The sequence below is a fragment of the Grampus griseus genome, assembly GCF_964374135.1.
Source record: "Grampus griseus genome assembly, chromosome: 11".
Lineage (NCBI taxonomy): Eukaryota > Metazoa > Chordata > Mammalia > Artiodactyla > Delphinidae > Grampus > Grampus griseus.
The window spans coordinates 94065070-94085013 of NC_139005.1; the positions used below are offsets into that span (position 1 = coordinate 94065070).

The 19944-nt window shown below is 39.0% G+C and overlaps 1 protein-coding gene across 1 annotated transcript in view; it reads right to left on the bottom strand.

The window, feature by feature from the left end:
• Positions 1-847: 847 nt before the first annotated feature.
• The window catches only part of ENTHD1 (ENTH domain containing 1), a gene marked incomplete at its 5' end in the record, with an annotated part of 98170 nt that continues 79073 nt past the window's right edge, over positions 848-19944 (bottom strand). Inside the window, 2 exons of the mRNA XM_082665074.1 lie at positions 848-1891; positions 14097-14495. Of these exons, the coding sequence (XP_082521200.1) occupies positions 1293-1891; positions 14097-14495 (998 nt within the window). The 3' untranslated portion in view covers positions 848-1292. The remainder of the gene's footprint in view (positions 1892-14096; positions 14496-19944) is intronic.

Consider the following 19944-nt stretch of genomic DNA (forward strand, 5'->3'; position numbering starts at 1 on the left):
ATCCCTAAACGAATCACTTCTCACTTTCCTTTACTATGCTCACCCTGGTTTAAGCCACATCAGCTCTTACCTGGCTAACTTCAACAGCCTTCTGATTGGCTTACCTGTCTCATCCCATGTCCCTGCACTAACAGTCCCCTCTAGTTCCTAACCGAGTTTGCATGATGAAAATCAGTTTTGATTTGGGAGTGGCACCCAGGGCATTAGAATACTTTTTAAATGTCTCATACTTCTTCAAAATTATCAGATATTATTTTGCCCTTTGGTTAGTAATTGTTGAAACTGAGTGACAGGTACATGGAGCCCTTTACACTATTCTTTCAAATAAATATGAAATGAAACGAAAGTTTCTCTGGTGACTCTACCACTTTTTTTTTTTCTATTTTCTTTTTGGCTGCACTGCTTGGCATGAGGAATCTTAGTTCCCTGGCCACTCGCCCTGCAGTGGAAGCATGCAGTCTTAACCACTGGACTGCCAGGGAAGTCCTCTGGTAACTCTAATCTGCAGCAGGATTGAGAAACAACGGTCTGTAATCCCAAAACCAGAGCATTTTCCCTATAAATAATTGAGACATTTCTACTTGAAAGGCAGTCTTAAAGAATTTAAAAGATACATGTAAGATGAAAAACACCAAATTTATTTTCCAAAATACAAGAAAAAGAGTACACATTTAAATTCACTTTGCAATATACATTAACAACAACAACAACAAACCACCTGTTCCATGTCCTACTTGTCTCAACTTAACTCTCAACCAAGAGTGGCATTTGCAAGAAGGGAAAGATTTCTGGCCCTTGGCTTGCAGAACCTGAAACTTGACATTAGAACATGTGAAATGTACACTCCAGACTCAGTTCTTCTAAATCAAGGCAAAGGTTTGTTAACAATCAACCTCCATACAGACGGAAAATGAAGGGCTTCTTACTACCAATTTATCCAAAAGCTCTAGAACAGTCATTTGCAGTTTGAAGTCTGACCACAACTTTCACTAGTGCTCAATGTATTTTGAGGTAAAGTACAGATCGTGGAAGAATGAAATTCTCTTCAGTTTCAAATGAACTAATATCTAAATCTGAAAATATTATCAAAGGTGATTCTTTCTCTCTGTAAAAAATAAACCACCCAAATGAATTTATTGGTTTGAAATATACTTGTTTAATAAACCTGACAAGGAAAAATCAAACCAACAACCTATTTTTGCCATAGTAATGAGAAACTATAAAAGGTTAATTTCTTAGTCCTTGGGAAGTGACACCACATGAGTTCTATAAAAAAATGGCTATTGAGATTGTTAGACTCGATGTGAGCACCCCTCAGAATACTGGGGAGACTGCAGAGACTTGTTTATTTGGGGACTATTCCCACTCATGCTTACCAGATGGTTATTGATGACATTAAGTTCTTGTATCACCATGCTCAGATCTTCATGTAATTTAACTATTGCATTTTTCACCTCCCTTAGAAGAACGTTAGTGGAATCATTTGTTTCAGGCTCCCTAGGCAGGTCTTTGGTTGCCTGAAAACTAGAACAGGACATAGAGGTGAAATGGTCTACATTTTGGGTGGAAAATGCTACCCAATTACTGCTAGAAATAGGACTTGTCTTCTTTTTGGCAGAATCAGAGTTGTCTGGAAGAATTTCCAGTAGGTTGAGGTGGTCATTTTCCTCTTCATCAGAGGACAGTGGGCCCCTAGGAGCAAAAGGGTGATGAACCCTGGCTGTCTTATCTTTAACAGAGGCAGGCGAAGATTGTTGATGGGACAAACTCCAGAAGGAAGGTCCAGCCAAAATTGGGGGTGAGAGATGAACAGACTTCTTTGGAGAGGCTGAATCAGGAGATGACACGGATAAAGTAGAAAAGGAGGATGCCCCCTTAGAGGCAGTTGAAACTAAAATGTATAAATGACAGACAAAGATTAGGCAACATACAAATGACAGTAATAGCTAAAATAATTTTACAATGTAAAATCCTATCTGGTCTCAACTTAAATAAATTACTTAGAATTTTATATGTTAAATAGTCATAATAAGCCCAAATAAACCCAAAGCAAGAAATAGAGAAAATCTGAAGCTGTGTTTATGTGTCAATAATTCCACGGAAATGAAACTAAAATAGGAATATCAATATTCATCTTGACTCTCAAACGTTGCCCAATATATTTTTACACTACACTTATCAGAGACAGCAGAAAAGTAAAGTATTACACGGTATTCTACTCACTGCCAGCATTTTAAGTTGACATTTAAAGTAGAAAGTGTGAGAAACCTGTAACTTAGATTCCTTCATTTTTTTTTTTTTTGACAGAAAATATTATGGCAAAATGAACAACTAACTACAAGTACCCCACAGTTATAAAACTAATCTTTTTCTCTTAATGGTCAAATATAGTCAAGACTGAGTCCAACCCATCTGAGATCCAGGACACTTCAGCACATGTATATAATTTTTTTTTTTCCACCAAGAAACTGTAAGTAAAATCAAAAGCATTCTAAGCCTATTTTCCATAAAATTAAAAATCTGATAACGTTTTAAACTTCCCTTCAGGCAAAATCATATTAAATCTCTTCTTTCACACTTCACTCCAAATCATTATTTCCCAAACTGTTCTGGGGAACACTGTGTTCCTTAAGATGTAAAAAGATGTTTTGTGAGAACAGGGCTTCAAAGTCAAGACTAGCCAATTGCATACTGTGCCTCCCGTTAGGGGATTAACAATGTCCGTTAGCATATTTAAGGTTCTGAGAAATCGACAGTACAGCTGGCCCTTGAACAACATGGGGGTTAGGGGCGCTGGCCCTCTGCACATTTGAAAATCCCTGTATAACTTTACAGTTGGCCCTCCATACCCGAGGTTCTGAATCAGCAGGTTCAATCAACCTCAGATCCTGTGGTACTGTACTACATGCTTATTGAAAAAAATCATGTGTAAGTAGACCCATGCAGTTCAAACCCATGTTGTTCCAGGGCCACCTGTAATTTATTCAAGTGTTTTCCAAACTTTCTTGGGCACAGAACTTTTTCTTGTCTCCTTGGAATGTCTATTTACATTCACTTATGTCTTAGGTGGTAAAAATTGGCAAATTCCAGTGCTGAAGTCTTTGTAACTAACTCTGTGCTTGTTACTTAAAAAACAAAACAAAACAAACGTATTCACTATAAGTCATAGAAAAGGGGAATTAATGCTTACCATTTAGCACTTATCTCTCTATAGTAATTTTATTTTACATATTCATGCCCCTCTAAACCAAACTGGACCTCCTGTAGAACACGTGGCCAGGGCAGGCAGCTTCTGTTTTCTGCTTCAAAGCTCTCTGAGGCCTATCTCCAGTTCTCAGGAAAGAATTCCCATCACAAAACTTTTGGGGGGTGAAATGAGTATTCTCAGCTGATGCAGCAGCAGGACACAAAAAGGAAAGTAGGAACTTCACGCACACACGGTCAAGACAGGACAAGCACACTTAGGACTCTAGGTCAGGCCTATCCAGACATTCTATCCTTGGATTAAAAAGAGGGTATGTGGTAATGGGCATGCCAATGACGAAAGCCTCAGCATATCTGTGTTCTGAGTCACACAGCGACACTCTGAGCTCCACTCACAGCTGTCATCTGACATGTCCCTTCGCCATCCTCCTGTTTTCTATATCCCAGGTCTTTCTCTTTTTCTTGGTCTACTCTCGTGCTGGAGTAGCACGTTCTCCAGTAGTTCACTGAAAAAGGATGCGCGAGAAGTAAAATTTTGAGAACGCACGTGTCTGAAAATGTCTGTGTTCTACTTTTAGGCTTAATGATATTTGGTTAGGTATAAAATTCTGGGCCAGAAATCCTTTCTTTCAGAATTGTGAAGGCAGAATTCCACTGTCTTCTTGCTTCCAGTGTTGCTGCTCTGGAGTGGGAGTCATTCCATTCATTGTACATAACTGTATGTAACGGTTTTCTCTCTGAAGTTTCATGGAATTTCCTCTTTGTCCACCGTGTTTGGAGGCTTCTCTGTGTGCCCCAAGGGTGACTTCATTGAGGTCAACTGAAAGTCAACTGACTTTTAATCAGGAACTCATTTCCTTCAGCTTTAGAAACTTTTCTTTACTGCTTTAATAATTTATTTTCTCCTCTCTGTTTTCTCTGTGTTCTTTTTCTGAACCTCTAACTAGTCCGGGTGTTAGGTCTCCTGGACTAGTCCTCTACTCTTGTCTCCCGTCTTCCCTACATTTGTCTTTGTGCTCTGCTTCCTCAGAGAGTTTTGTCAACTTTAGCTTTCAATCCTACCACTGAGTTGTTAATTTCTGCTATTATATTTTTAATTTCCAAGAGCTATTATTTGGGGGTTCTCAGAAATTCTTTTTGTACCACCCTGTTTTGTTTCATGGGTGTCACATATTCTCTTATCCCTTGTTTCAATGTTCCACGTTAGAAGTTTCTTTCAGATGTCTGGAACACCTTGCTGTCTGCTTATGATTAAGAGTGAAAAGTTACAAAGTTGATTGGAAGCTCTGAGTGTAAGTGTGAGACTTGTCAACACTGAGCTTCAGTGTATAGTCATTTCAGTGGGTCATCTGTTGGGGAACCACTAATGTCAGTATCTTTGGTTCTTTCCTCTGAGGGTTATAGGTTCTTGTGAGAACAGTTTCTCTCTCTTGCCTAGAAGGTAAAGATCTGGCTCTCAGTGTGCTAGGAGTCTAGCAGGGAAAGGAGACGGGGTTCTCAGCATTCAGCATTTGGTTTGCATATGGTCACTTAATCCTGTAGTGTTTGTTATAGGACCTGCACACTCAACTCTACCTAGCATCTCTCATTTCAGAGACCCTCCACCCACCTTCTCCAGAAAACAAATCTCCAGACTTCTGCCAGAGGTTGTGACAGTGGGCGAATATTCAGGGCAACTGTTCATCTGTTTGGCACGGAGGAAAAGTCTAAGGATTTAAATTGCTTTTCAAATAACTATTTTCTAATTCTCTTTATTTAGCACCACACTCCAATAACAACATGTGGAGTAGGCTTTATAACCCCATTTATTTTATTTTTATTTATTTATTTATTATTTTTATTTTTTGCAGTACGTGGGCCTCTCGCTGCTGTGGCCTCTCTCGCTGTGGAGCACAGGCTCCAGACGCGCAGGCTCAGCGGCCATGGCTCACGGGCCCAGCTGCTCCGTGGCATGTGGCATCCTCCCGGACCGGGACACGAACTCACGTCCCCTGCATCGGCAGGTGGACTCTCAAATACTGCGCCACCAGGGAAGTCCCATTTATTTTATTTTATTTTTAAATAAATTTATTTTTGGCGTGTTGGGTCTTCGTTGCTGCACGCTGCACACGGGCTTTCTCTAGTTGCGGTGAGCGGGGGCCACTCCTCGCTGCAGTGCACGGGCTTCTCATTGCGGTGGCTTCTCTTGTTGCAGAGCATGGGCTCCAGGCGTGCAGGCTTCAGGAGTTGTGGCACGTGGGCTCAGTAGTAGTGGCTCTCGGACTCCAGAGTGCAGGCTCGGCAATTGTGGCACACGGGCTCAGCTGCTCTGTGGCACGTGGGATCTTCCCGGACCAGGGCTTGAACCTGTGTCCCCTGCATTGGCAGGCAGATGCTTAACCACTGCACCACCAGCGAAGTCCCTATAACTCCATTTAAAACATGAGGCAAAGGTATCTCAAAGAGGCAAAGAAACTTTCCCAAGATCACAGGACTAAAAAGGGGCAGAGATGAGACTCAAATTCTAGTCTCTGATGTTAAACCATATAATCTAACCCACTAAGCTCTAAGTCCACACCATTCTACTATAATTATTTTTACAGTATTAGAGAATTATGTTAAATTCTGGATATAAAATTGAGAAGGCAGGCAACCAGGATGATGAGGGAATATGACAACCATTCCTTATATAAAGATACATAAGGAATGGTTGATGGATATGCACATCTTTATTCAAAAAGGGATAGGAGGACAAAGGGTAAGAGGCTATATTTGGTTATTGGAAAATAGTCACAAAATCTTAGTAATATTTCTCTCCCTTTTCTCATATTGTGCACAAGTTGGAACTGGGGTTAACAGGTGAAAGTAATAGGAAAAGAGATTTCAGCCCAATTTGAAAAAGAAAACTTTTTAATAGTCATGGTTTTCCACCCATGAAATGAGCTGCTTTGGGAAGTGGTGAGTTTCTTGGTACTCATGGAGCTCATGCACAGCCTGAATGACCATTTGGCAGGAATGTTTCAGGCAAGATCAACGCATCATGTGACAGAACTATATATCCTTGGTGAGATTCTAAGATTCTAGGACCCAAAACACATATGTTAAGAGTACTAAGAAACTGTTCTAGAAATAATTCACTCTGGTCAGGAAGAATGATTTCATAAGGAACATTTAAGAAGGCCAGGAAGAAAATAATATTTGAGTCAAATACTAATATAATGTTATATATGTAAAGATAACACAGTCATGATAGTCACACGTGTATGACGTGATGAGTATCTGGTATTCCACTTTATGTGTAGTGTTTCTCAGAGTGTGATTCCTGAACCAGGAGCAGCAGCAACATTACCTGGTTATTTGTTAGAGATGAACTTCTTGGGCCCCACCCCGGACCAACTGAATCAGACACTTGCGAGGATAGGTTGGGCTCAGGAGTTTTAACAAACCTGCGTTTCTGTTGCATGCTCAGGTTTGAGAATCACTGCTTTTTACTGTATGCCCACCTTTCTTCTGCTTCGTAGCTACAACTGCTGAGTAAATAGCTTCTCACTGTTTACAGTTCTGCAGCTTTGATTCATAGGCTACAGGATCCTTTTGCTCATAAAAAGCCACTTCATCTCTAACTGCTGCAGGCCAATTTACTTTTGTTTCCAAACACGCTGCAGCTGTACCAGACACTGCACACTGCGCTTCAGGGTGCATCTCCCTGCCTGTTTAGTGACCCTTCTCTGGCTCACTAAGGAGGTTATTTGTTCACAAGCATCCTCTTCATACAGTCCACCCCCCAGAGCTGAAATGCAGACAATATTGCAAATAAGCTGCTGTAAATGGCTGGTTATAAAAATCTCACTGTGTGATACATGCATGCTAATGAATGCTGCACTCACTTGAATATAGCACTGACAAAATTATTCCAAATGCTGATGTGTTATCTCTAACTTTTTATACTCACGAATAACATTGGGTCTGTTAATTATCATATTACAATTTTAAACTTAAAAAGCATTTGGAAGTACTGGGCTGCAAAAGTAAAATGACAAATACACTTCTGGAAATATTTAAAAACTCTCTTTAGCAGTAAATGGAAATTTTTCTGCTAGCAGCAGGTCTTTGGTCAACTAAACAGTTCACTGTACAACAGAGGGATTTTTTTTTTTCATTCTCCAATTCATCTCTTTCAGTCTTCCTCACTGATATATAATGGCTGTCAAGTTACCTACACACGTGAATTAAACTATTCTGATTTTGTTCTATGGTTAAAAAAATGAGACATTTACAAAAATCTTCGTAACAGCCAAAAAAGTGGAAACAACTCAAATGTCCATCAACTGATGAAGGGATAAATAAAATGTGTTTATCTATACATTGGAATATTATTCAGCCATAAAAAGGAATGAAGTACTGATTTGTTACAACATGGATAAACCTTGAAAACATGATGCTCAGTGAAAGAAATCAGTCACAGAAGGCCACATATTGCATGACTCCATCATATGAAATGTCCAGAATAGACAAATCCAGAGAGACAGAAAGTAGATAGTGGTTGCCAGGGGCTGGGGTGAGGGGGACTGGGAGTGACCGCTCATGTGTACAGGACTTTTTTTTAAAAATTAATTAATTAATTGATTGATTGAGTTTTTGGCTGTGTTGGGTCTTCGTTGCTGCTCGCAGGCTTTCTCTAGTTGCGGCGAGCAGGGGCTACTCTTTGTTGCGGTGTGCAGGCTTCTCATCACGGTGGCCTCTCTTGTTGCGGTATGGGCTCTAGGCACGCGGGCTTCAGTAGTTGTGGCATGAGGGTTCAGTAGCTGTGGCTTGCGGGCTCTAGAGCGCAGGCTCAGTAGCTGTGGCGCACGGGCTTAGTTGCTCCGTGGCATGTGGGGTATTCCCGGACCAGGGCTCAAACCCATGTGCCCTGCCTTGGCAGGTGATTCTTAACCACTGTGCCGCCAGGGAAGTCCCTGTACAGGACTTTTGAGGGTCATGGAAACGTTCTGGAATCAGTAGTGATGGCTGTACAACTCTAAGAATATACTGAAAACCACTAAATTGTCCATTTTAAAACGGTGCATTTTATGGTACATGAATTAGATCTCAATTTTTTTAATGTAATATTTCAAATTTTATTTTTAATGCCATTACTATAAATAAGCTACACAAAAGAACCAGATTTAGGAGTAACACAGAGAAATGCTAATAAGTCTGCCTCATTATAAGTGATTATAAATCACTTACGCTACATTTGTATTAGGAAAATTGGATTACTGGATTAAAGGTGAGTTTACTCACTTACCTATGAAGTATAAGTTTGGTTCACTAAATTAAAAAAATCAAATCAGTGTGTCTTTTTGTCTGTACAAAAGCAGGCAGGGGCTGCACAGCTGGAAGCATTGTCGGGCTGTGTCTGGCGTACAGGGAGCATGTGTGCTGTGACTTCCCCGGCAGGTGCTAAGACTCCCCTCTCCCTTCAATGCTCTGCTCTGCACGGTGCTTCTGAATCAGCCTGACCAGTAGCTCAGAGTTAGCTGAGATGGTCTGCAGAACTGTTTTCTATCATTTTCCCCATTTGTTAGGGAAATTGTTAATTGTTCTAGCTCTGAAGGCTTTTATAGCCCAAAAGAAAAAGGTATGGTTAATGAGTCTTTTGTGTGTGTGTCATGTTTGGTTTCTTTCCCCAGCAAAGGTGAACTGAAACACAGCTACAAAGAACAACTACTGCTGAAATTCAGAGTAAGAAAACGGAACCGATGAGACAGAAAGAAAGGACGAAGCCAGTGAGAATGCTCACAACTATCCCAACATGAGAATGTATAGATTTTTCTTTTCCTCCCACAAATTAGAAAGTAAAATCCAATGCGTCTAACACACTTACCCTAACTGTGGCTTATGAGACGATAATGAAAGCTGCCTGCCACCAGACCTGGCTTCTAAGTACTTACTAGCTCCTGCTTCCTTTTTAGCGTGCATGATAAACTAACGACCTAAAACAATAGTCTGATCTCCAAATAAACAGAGGAGCAGAAGGAATGGGCTGTTCTAGGAACAGTTATTTATCATCAAAGGGTCAAAGGAGGTCGCTGCAGCAAATCCATCCCTCTCATTCAGTAAAGACACTGAAGTGTATTAGGTGGCTGCCTCAACAGCCTCCCTGATATTTGCGAACTGCTAAAATACGAGTGTGCAAGTATTTTTTAATTTGCCCAGCTCATTATCTCCAAAGAGTTTATAACATCAGACCTGGAGCCTTCATGTAAACAAATATTTCTTAAAAGAAAACCAGGAAATAGGTACTATCTTCTTTATCCTCCATCATCTGAGACTAGCCATCCAACCTAGCCTCATCATTTCTTGAATTCCTCAACCACAATGACCTTCAGCCATTCCTCTGAGTACTCCCTAGAAATATCATCACTGACAACTGCCCTACTCTGAAATCTTGTTTTCCAAGATTACTTTTCTTCTCAATTACTTCCAGCCTTTTAGATTCCTTTTACATTCCTTTTAATACATCTACACTTTGGCCTCATTGAGACAATAGATGCAACGATCCTTCTATTTTCTGTCTATCAGTGCCTCCCAGTTCTGGCTCCTTTCTTGTCCAGTCTAGAATCCCAGGATCCATCACTTCAGCCATTTTCTAGCTACCCCCTTGCCAACGCATCTTCTGCCTTACCTGCTACTAATTCCTAATTCAGGAGTCAGCAAACCTTTTATATAAAGGACCAGAGAGTAAATCTTATAGGCTTTGTGGTACATACAGTCTCTGTTTGAACTACTCAGCTCTGCTGATGTAGCACAAAAGCAGCCAAAGACAATATGCGAGCTGAGTAGTGTGGCTGTTTTCCAATAAAACTTTATTTACAAACACAGGCTGTGGACCAAGAGGCTGCAGCTCCCCAATCCCTGTCCTAATCCTATTTCAATTTAAATATCTACCCTCTTCGTTCCTATCCCTGGGATGCTCAGCACTACAGGAGAAAAGCACAGGCGGCTGCAAATCTGGACTACAAATTCCGCCTCCTCCGTCTTCTCAGTGTCTTATCAGCTCCCTCCTCCACTCTCTAGATGGGCTGTTCTACATCTCCAGCCTCCTCACAGCCCTTTTGCCACTCCAAACCCTCGGGCTTGGTAGGTGACCTCAGACAGTAAGATACTGAGGCCATGACACATAGAGTGTGGCCCACGAAGGCTCAACGCATCTAAATTATTAAAAACAACAAAACCCTTCCCTCACATCTGGTACAGGCTTTCTCCTCTTTCCTTACAGGCCCGCAGCATGAGGTGACTCTCTTTCTGGTCTGGATTCTTGTCTGCCTTCCCCACATCATGCTCCATCTTGGGATCTCTCCCCCTACCTCACCCACCGGCTCTTGTCTCCTTTCTCTCACCTCGAATCCTTTCCTATAACGGCCTCTGTGTTCCATGTGGCAGTGCCATCATGACTTCTGTCCTATAGATGGAGATACTGACATGCAGAGAGGTCAAGGGCCTTGCCTAAGGTCACACAATTAGTGGTTGAGCTGAGATTATGAACCCAGGCAGTCTGACTCCAGAACCTGTGCCATTAACAACTATGCAATTCAGCCATTCTTTGTGCTATGCTGTGATGTAATTACATTTACATAAGTTTTAAAACCCAAAATACAGTATTAAAATTTTTTGCTTTAAAGAGTTGTATGTTACTTTTCAAATTAGAATTAAAAAAATATATAGTATTTTGTATTTACCCACATATTTATAATTTCCAGTGTTCTTTTTTTTTTCAACGAGTCACTGGGGTCTTCCCTTACACATACAGTTTAGCAGTCAGTCAAGGATTTGGGCAGAGTTTATAAATGGAATCTGAGACTCCATCTGAGTCTCCCTCCCTTTCAGGGTTTCCCTCATAAATTTTCAGCTTCTCTGCCAGTGCTGAACTCTCTCTTTTGACATCTCAGGCCGTGTGCACTGAACAGTAAGTACCCTCAAGGTATTAATTTCAGTTACTATATTTTTCAGCTTTGGAATTCATGAATTCACTTGATTCTTTTTTTATAGAGAGTAGTATTCTATTCTGATGAAATCCCCATCTTTTCCTCTGTTTTCTTGATTATATTAATCATAATTATTTTAAAGTACCTATCTTATAACTTCAGGATCTCAATTATTTGTGAGTCTCTTTCTGTTGTCTGTTTTCTCCTGTATTTCTGGTCATTTGGTCATTTCCTGGTATGCCTGGTAATTTTTTGTTGAATGCCAAACATTATGCATGAAAAATTGTAGCAGCTCTCAAGAAAGGATTTCATTGTCTTCCAGACACTTTGCTGTAGTTGAAGTTCGGTTTCAGCATTTGGGAGGGCTGTTCTATTTCTGGCTTGTCCTTACTCCTAGAGTGTACTTCTGATGCTTAGGGTGTAGCCTGTTAGAGAGCCCAGCTGAAAGCACAGAGTATTTACCAGAGCCCCTGCAATTTGGCATATCCTGAACTCCAACCTCTGTCTCAGTGCCACAAGATTATGAGAAGCTCTGATTAGCTCGTCAGCCTCTTCCCATTTAGGTTGGCTGAACGGGTTGGCTGCTTCCCATTTCGTTTCTTGGCATCTTATCCAGAACATGAGCAGTTTAGCAGCAGGCAAATGTAACAGTAAGAAATTACACAAAGACTTATGGACTTTTTCTCTGTGATTCCCTCCCCTCTGGAATATTGGCCCCTTGAGTCCCTGACACCTTGGAAGTCCAAAACTCCAACCCTACCTCCCAAGCTCAGTGAGACTGTGGAAAGCCCAGGCCTCTAATTTTCCCTCAGCTTCTATCATCCTGCTCTGCTAATAAGCAAATGATGTAAGCAGGGAAAACTGAGGTGAAGGTGGGACCAACTAAATGTGGTGAGTTTCCTACTCTTCTCACATCACTTCTGACACCAAACGTGTGGGCTTTCCACACGAAGGATTTCTCCTGTGCTCTGTGGACACCCAATTGGGTGTCCTACAATTTAATTCAATTCTGACACTAACTACCCAGAGTTAGTGCAGACCCCAGAGATTAAGGGCTTAAACCCTCAAGACTGCCCCCCATTTCAGATGCCAATTGCAAATTCAGGCCTCCTCTATTCCTGATCTGTTGACTATAAGTTGAAGGATCCCATGGTCCCCTCCTTGGGTTTGATAATTTGCTAGAATGGCTCGCAAAACTCAGGAACATGCTTTACTTACTATTACTGGTTTATAAGGAAACAGCCAAATGGAAGAAATGCATAGGGCAAGGTATGGGATAGGGGCACAGAGCTGCCGTGTCTTCTCCAGGTGTGCCATCCTCCCAGAACCTTTATGTGTTCCCCAACCAGGAAGCACTCTAAACCCCGTTGTTTAGGGTTTTTATAGAAGTTCCAATACGGAGGCATGACTGACCAAATCACTGTCCCCTGATGATTAACTCAGCATCCACCCCCTCTCCTCTCCCCACAGGTCAGGGGTGGGCTTGAAAGGGCTTATTATGAATAACAAAAGATGCTCCTCTCTCTCCTATCACTCAGGAAATTACAAGGGTTTCAGGAGCTCTGTGCCAGGAATCAGTGATGAAGACCAAATATATATTTCTTATTATATCACAATATCACAATCCTTTTTCCTAGGATCCTGACCCATCATGTGTTTTCTACCTTGGTTGTTTTACGATGACTTCTAATAGTTTTCCAGCTTTAACCAGCATTTTTGGCGGAGGATTAGACTAATGTTATCTACTTCATTTTAAGTAGGAGAAGAAGTCTTCCTTGTTAACTGGTTTTAGAGGAACTTCTTGCTAATTTTTATAATTAAATGTACTTGATACACAAGCAGTGACCAAAATTTATTTTCAATTTTCTTTTTGTGGTATTTGTGAAAGAAATGAATCAAAATAACTTCCCAGGGGACAGCCATGCACATAAACTAACACGGCCATCATAACCAGTACTAACTGGGTTCTCCATCAGCAGTCTCAGCAGAAAAGTTGATCTGGTGACAAAACTAAGAATTAGTCTTATTTTTAGGCTACTCAATTCAAAACATTCTGGAAAGAGCAGTAAGAAGAGTCTTTTGTTATTCACTGGCCTTACTAGCACCAAGATAAATTTCTTTAACCTCAACATTTTGGCTTCCATTGTCTGTATTTATATTGTACTTGTGACCTGAATTTGAGGCAGTTTATAAGATTTATATTAAAAACTTTATATTTATATGAGTTAATTAGCATTATCATATATAAGAACAAACTACTTAGTCTTTGAAAAATGCACCAGCAAACAAGTTATTCTTTTACTAATTAACTTTACAGAAGAAATTATAAAAATGTAGGATTTAATATCTGATGGCCAACGACCTGGAATCTCAACTGGCTTTATCCTTTATAATCCAGTCTGAAGAATACTGCAACCCTCTTAATGTTTTGTAAGACAGAAAAGGAAGAGATTCTCCACCTGTTTTTGGAATCAGTACACAACTCTTTTAAAAAAGGGAAAACACACACACACATATGCATGTGTTCCCATATATATGTGTGTGTGTGTGTGTGTGTGTGTGTGTGTGTGTGTGTGTGTGTGTGTGTGTGTGTGTGTGTATGTGTGGTTGTGTGTGTATACATACTGATATACATACTAAACAATTTTTTTCATATAGTTTTTTAATAACTAGCCTAAATGTTTAACAGGAAGCTCTTCCTTAATGCTAGTTCTTTCTAATTTGTTCTGCATCAAACCTGTTCAGAACGTGTGCTTCAATCAAGCACTTGTAATCCACAAAGATGAACTGCTATTAGCCCTTTAATAAAAGGGGACTTCCCCAGCTCAAGTACGTCTCTTAATACCAATGGATGGAGAGTAAAACGAGGGAACAAAAACAGGAGACAGAAAGCAGAGAAAAGTAAAAGAAGAGTACTTCAAAAGAGGTCTTTTGTAGACTCACCCCATGTGGTTAAGGTCTTGAGGTTTTCATCCTCCATCTGAACCAGGCCGGATTCTGTTCGTTTCTGATGGTCCTTACTGATTATTACAGTCTGTTTCACTGGGTCAAGTGTTTTGAATGAGGGAGAGACAGAGAGTGTCTCCACAGAGCCCTGGTTATAGAAAGTAGAATCCGACTTTGATATCCTTAAATTAGGGTTGATGAACTCGTCTTTGCTAGATGGCCAAAATGCTGGCGACGTTGTCAATGTTTCAAAACTTTTTGCAGCTGGCTGCTTTTCTAGAGACATTTGCAGAGGGTTTTCTATTACAGTATCTGTAATGGTACTGTCTGATTTCTTGTCGAAACTCACACTTGTCTGCAGAGATGGGCTTTCTTCTGAGGGAACAGGCACAGCATCTGTGAAGTAACAAATAAGAACTGTAAACAAAAAATAAAACTGAAAATACTCTATTTCAAATTTACTGCATTTTTAATAATTGGATTTTTTTATGCCATAACAGAATTCTCTATTTAGTCGTTTCTACTTTCTTACTATGTTTCTATTCTGTCTGTATAAAGTATACCCAAGCTATAATTGATGCACTAGTCATTTGGTGGCTGTCTTCTCTCTCTTTCTCCTCACTGAAGCCAAGTCAAGGAAAGCTTCAAATAACTTGTCTTTAAATATTTCTCCCTTCACCCACTTATCTGTCTCTGAAACCACTATATTTTTAGTGCCTTCAAACCTTCATCTCTTACAAGATAAACTAGAGAAAATATGCCACATCATACTGGTCTAGCCTTACAGAACCCCCAGCTACAAAAAAGCCTTTTTCCCCAGAAATAAAAAATGTCTTCCCACCCCAGTGTCTATACAAAGCCCGTAAAAGAAAATCACTCTCTTAGATAGCAACCTAATTTTCATGATAAATCTCTGTGGGAGAAAAAAAGCAATTTTCCAGAGCAGTTGTGATGATTACTAAAATGTAAGTTCCATCAGGTCAGGGATCTTTGTCCCTTTTATTCATTAATATTACCAAAGTACCTAGAATATAACAGACAAAGTACCTGGAATACAACAGACAAATAATATTTATTACAAATTGAAGGAATTGAAAGAATGGAGAGGATCTGGAATTTAGGGTGGGTCTGATATGGAAATATTACTGAATATGAATTATGAGCCTGGTCCAAGTTTCTAGATGCAAATTGTTATCAACACTGTCAGTGCTAGGGACTTGCTCTCAGATAGTTTCATCTGAAATTGGATATGGAAAGAAAGAAAACTGAGAGAGGGCAAGAGGAAGACTGTCTCATTTGAGCTCCCAAAAGAGAGGAGGCAACAGGAATTAAGTAAGTTGCTATCACGTGTTTACATATCACAATGTGCATCACAACATACCTCACAGTGTGCAGTGAGATGCTTATTATCATCACGTACAGGCTCTGAGTTATTATAAAGAAAAACAAATTCTCTTTGACTCTAACCTTCCTTTCCATTTTCATCCACAGTTGGAGGCTAACCTGGGCAAAAGTGCTGCTAGTTCACCACAGAATCAGACAGTTCAAGAAACCTAAATCATTACCTCTACCAGGAATTCCATTTTTTCCCAGACCTCTCATCTCCAAACGTTTTCATCTTTTAAAACTCAATTCAACTTTCACCTTCTCTATAAAGCTTGCCCTGATTTTTTTTCCTCGCCTAATCCTATTATTGTTTATCTTACCATATCCTGTTTGGAGCCCTGTGAGCAGTTGTAACACTTCATCTTGTTAACTACAAGTCTGGCTGCCTACCTGAAAACAGGCTCCTTGAGGAGACCTCACTAGGAGTTTTCTTTATACCGCAGCACACAACAGTGCCATTCCCATAGGATGTGTTTGATAAGTGCTTGTTGAGTGAAAAGCCAAACTGAAGCACAAGAATAAAAAAAGGTAATGCCTTTGTTTTTTAAATTGAATATAGTTTAACTACTTAATAACTTCTAAGATATTCCTGATGTGCATATGATCAAGTTATATACCTAGCTGATAAACGTTCTTTAAAAAATTAATATATTCTTAGTAGAATACGAGATCAATGGTATCCCAAAGTGCATGGGTACATCACCAGATTGACATAAAAGCATTCCTAAAAAGTGAATTTTAGTTAAATATTTTCCATTGACTTTAATTTTTCTTAGGAGGAAAGTCTTTCTATAAGTAATGAAAGCATCTTGAAATTTAGCAATATGTAAACTAAGATAATTCAGAGTGACAATGACTTTCTGATGACAATATTCATAATAACACTCCACCTAAATCTCAGAATTGGGATGTATAAAGTCATCTGTATAACCATAATTTTAAAGTTTAGTACAAAAGTTTAAAATTACAAAAGAACAAAAAAAAAATATTAAAATTCAACGAAAAAAACCGGACTGGAGTCATTATGTTTCTATCAGCCCCCTTTCTCAATAGTCCAGAAAGAACAGAATGCAATCTTCTGGTTACTTAGACTTTTTAAAAAACTGATAACCTTTTAAAATGAATAAAATACTATGATCTAAAAGAGAAAGCATGATGACAAATGGAAAATAATGATTTTAAATGCACAGATTACCTAAAAGAGAAAAATCTTTACTTAAACGGAAAGCTAAAGAGGCCTGAAGATTCTAGACAGCAAGTTGTACTGGGTTTCTATGCCATCAGCCGTGTTTCATCCTTGCTCTTTCTGTGCAACATGCCAAACTGATCCTCTTCAATTCAATCTCTACTTTAGTTATTTATAGTTCACGTTAAAAAAATCCTGCAAAAATTCCCTCTTGTTTTAGTGACAGTCTACAAGCCTTGGGTTTAAAGGCCCTTCATTGCTTATTTTCTATCGTTACTCAATAGGAAACTAACCCTCAGTCAGGCCATTCTCTTGGTTACTCACACACCCCATGTTCATTCAGGTCCCTTTATCCTCATTCTCCGTGTTATTTCATCTTTCTTTAGCTTTATTACCATTGATTTCTTACCCTGCACTCCAACACTGGAACACCCTCCCCGTTCTCTGTCTATTTAAATCCTACCTATTCCTCAAGGTCCTTCTCAAATAATTACTATTTCTGGAAGCTATTTCCAGTCATGTCTATCACTCAATCCTAATCCTTCCCTTCTATGAAATAGTATTCATTTCTGTAAACTCATTTTTTCACTGAATTCTTTGCTGTATAGAGCCTATCACACACCATATTATGTTCCTGCATTCTGACTTCACAGCCTCCACCATGCTTTTGCCTATAGGAGGTGTGCAAATATTTGTTAAATTTAATAATTCCTTAATTTGTAAATTACCTAATATCATTTTTATATGTTGACTTTGTGTATAACAATGCATAGTGTATGTGAAGCCTAAAAATAAGAATGATCAATCAGAAAACGCTTGTTGAGCACCTACTGTTTGCACTGAACTCTATTAGATTTTAGAGACATACTTAAGAAGAAGTCATAGTTCTAATTGTCAATGAACTTAAGAGCAAGTGTGTATTTTATTGAGATAGATAAGTAGATAGGTAGAAGGAAAGAATATATATACATACTTGCATGCATATACACACTAAGTGCCAAAGACATAAAAATAACTAATAATACAAGTTACCAGTTCAATTTCACAATGTATAGGAGACTGCAGCTTCTCAATAAATGAGTGAATATAAAGAATACATTTGTTTAGCAAATGGTCTTTTTCATGGAAAAAAAAGAAAGTGTTTGTATATTTGTATACAGATTTACATAACGTAAATTGAACATGTTTCAGTTTGGGTTCCCCCAAAAGCAGACTCTGAAAAAAAGACTTAGATGCACGTAGTTGATTTGGCTGGTGATCCCAAGAGCACAAGTGAGGGAGTAGGAAAGGTAAAACAAAAAAGGGCAAAAGCCAATAAACTGTATTAATTACCAGATTATTTTATATATATATATATATACACACACACACACACACACACACATACACACATATATATTGTGCTGAGAGGAAACGAAAACTGTCAATGCAGAATTCTATATTCAGCAATAATGTCCTTTAAAATTGAAGGCAAAATAAAAACATATTCAGATGAACAAAAACTAAGAGAATTAATGGCCAGCAGGCCTTTATAACAAGAAATGCTAAAGGAAGTACTTCAGGTTGAAGAAAAATTATTATACCAGATGGGAAGCTGGATCTTTGGGAAGGATAAGGAGTGCTAGAAATGGGAAATATTAAGGTAAATATAGAATATTATTTTTTCTCTTAATTTCTTTAAAATATATGTGACTTTAAAAAATTATAACACAGTGTGAAGTAGTACAACAAATGTAAATATAATTTATACTACAATTATGGCATAAATGATGGGGTAGTAAATTAGACCTATATTGTTGCAAGATTCTTACATTTTATGCGAAGTGGTGATGCAATGGGACTGCACAAGGTTCAGGATATATAAATTAATCCCTAGAGAAACCACTAAAATTAATACAAAGAGCTATAACTAAAAATCCAATTGATAAATTAAAATTGAATCCTAAAAAGTATTGAATTAGCCCAAAAGAAGGCAGTAAGGAAAGAACAGAGGAACAAAACACAGATGGGACAAGCAGAAAATAAAATAGTAGACCTAAATCCAACCATACCAGTGTTTTTTTCAGTCATATTTTCCAGACTGGATAAAAAACAAGATCCAATTATATGCCATATACAAGAGACACAGTTTAAAAACAAAGTCACAAGTAAATTGAAAGTAAAAGGATTTTAAAAGACATACCATGTAACAATAAGCATTAAAAAGCTGAGTGGCTATATTAAGATCAGATAAAACAGGCTTCAAGACAAAGAGTATTATTAGAGAATAAAAGGGACAGTTCACAATGACAAAAGAGTCCATCATCTGGAAGATATAAACATAATATGTGTATGTAGATGTATAACAGAGTTTCAAACTAAATGAAGCAAAAACTGATAAAATTGAAGAGAGAATTAGACAAATCCAACCAAATCACAGTTGTCAATTTTGATACCCCTCTCTCAGCAAGTGACAGAATACACAACATCTCAGGATACAGAAGACATAAACAACACTATCAACTATCTTGACTTAATCACATCTATAAAGCACCACACCTAACCACTGCGGAATACACATTTTTTGGTAAATTTGCAAGTTTACATGGTATGTTTACCAAGATAAACTATATGCTGAGCCATGAAACGAATCTCAATAGACTTTAAAAGCTTGAAATCTTATATTAGCTTCTCTGGCCAGTGGAATTGAATTAGAAATAAATAATAATATACCCAGAAAAAACTCCCCAATATTTGGAGATTTAAAAACACATTTCAGGGAATTCCCTGGTGGTCCAGTGGTTAGGATTCCACGCTTTCACTGCCTAGGGTGCGAGTTCAATCCCTGGTCAAGGAACTAAGATCCCACAAGCCGTGTGGCACAGCCAAAAAAATAAATAAATAAAAACACACTTCAAATGCCCATAGGTCAAAGAAGAAACTCTGTTAAAATAACTGGTGCTGATTAGACTTCCTCTTCTGGCTAAGATGGAACAGAGACTGGATTTAACCTACTGCTTAAAACAACTGAGAAACTGGACAAAATTAATGAAACAGTGTTGCCAGACTGTGAACTTCAGGCAATACAGGACAGTGAATCCTGAAAGAAGGAAATAAAGAAGGTGAGCCCTAAGAATTTTCCCAGTGTACTGCCTGGAGAGAGTTTCCAGGCCACAGAGAAGGAAGTGGGAACCCAGGGGGAGTGCAGTAGTATCCAAATTGAGGAGATGGAGCTGGGCATCTGTGGAGGCCAAGATGATAGGAGTGTGTAGGGCAGAGTACCAGAGAGACCTC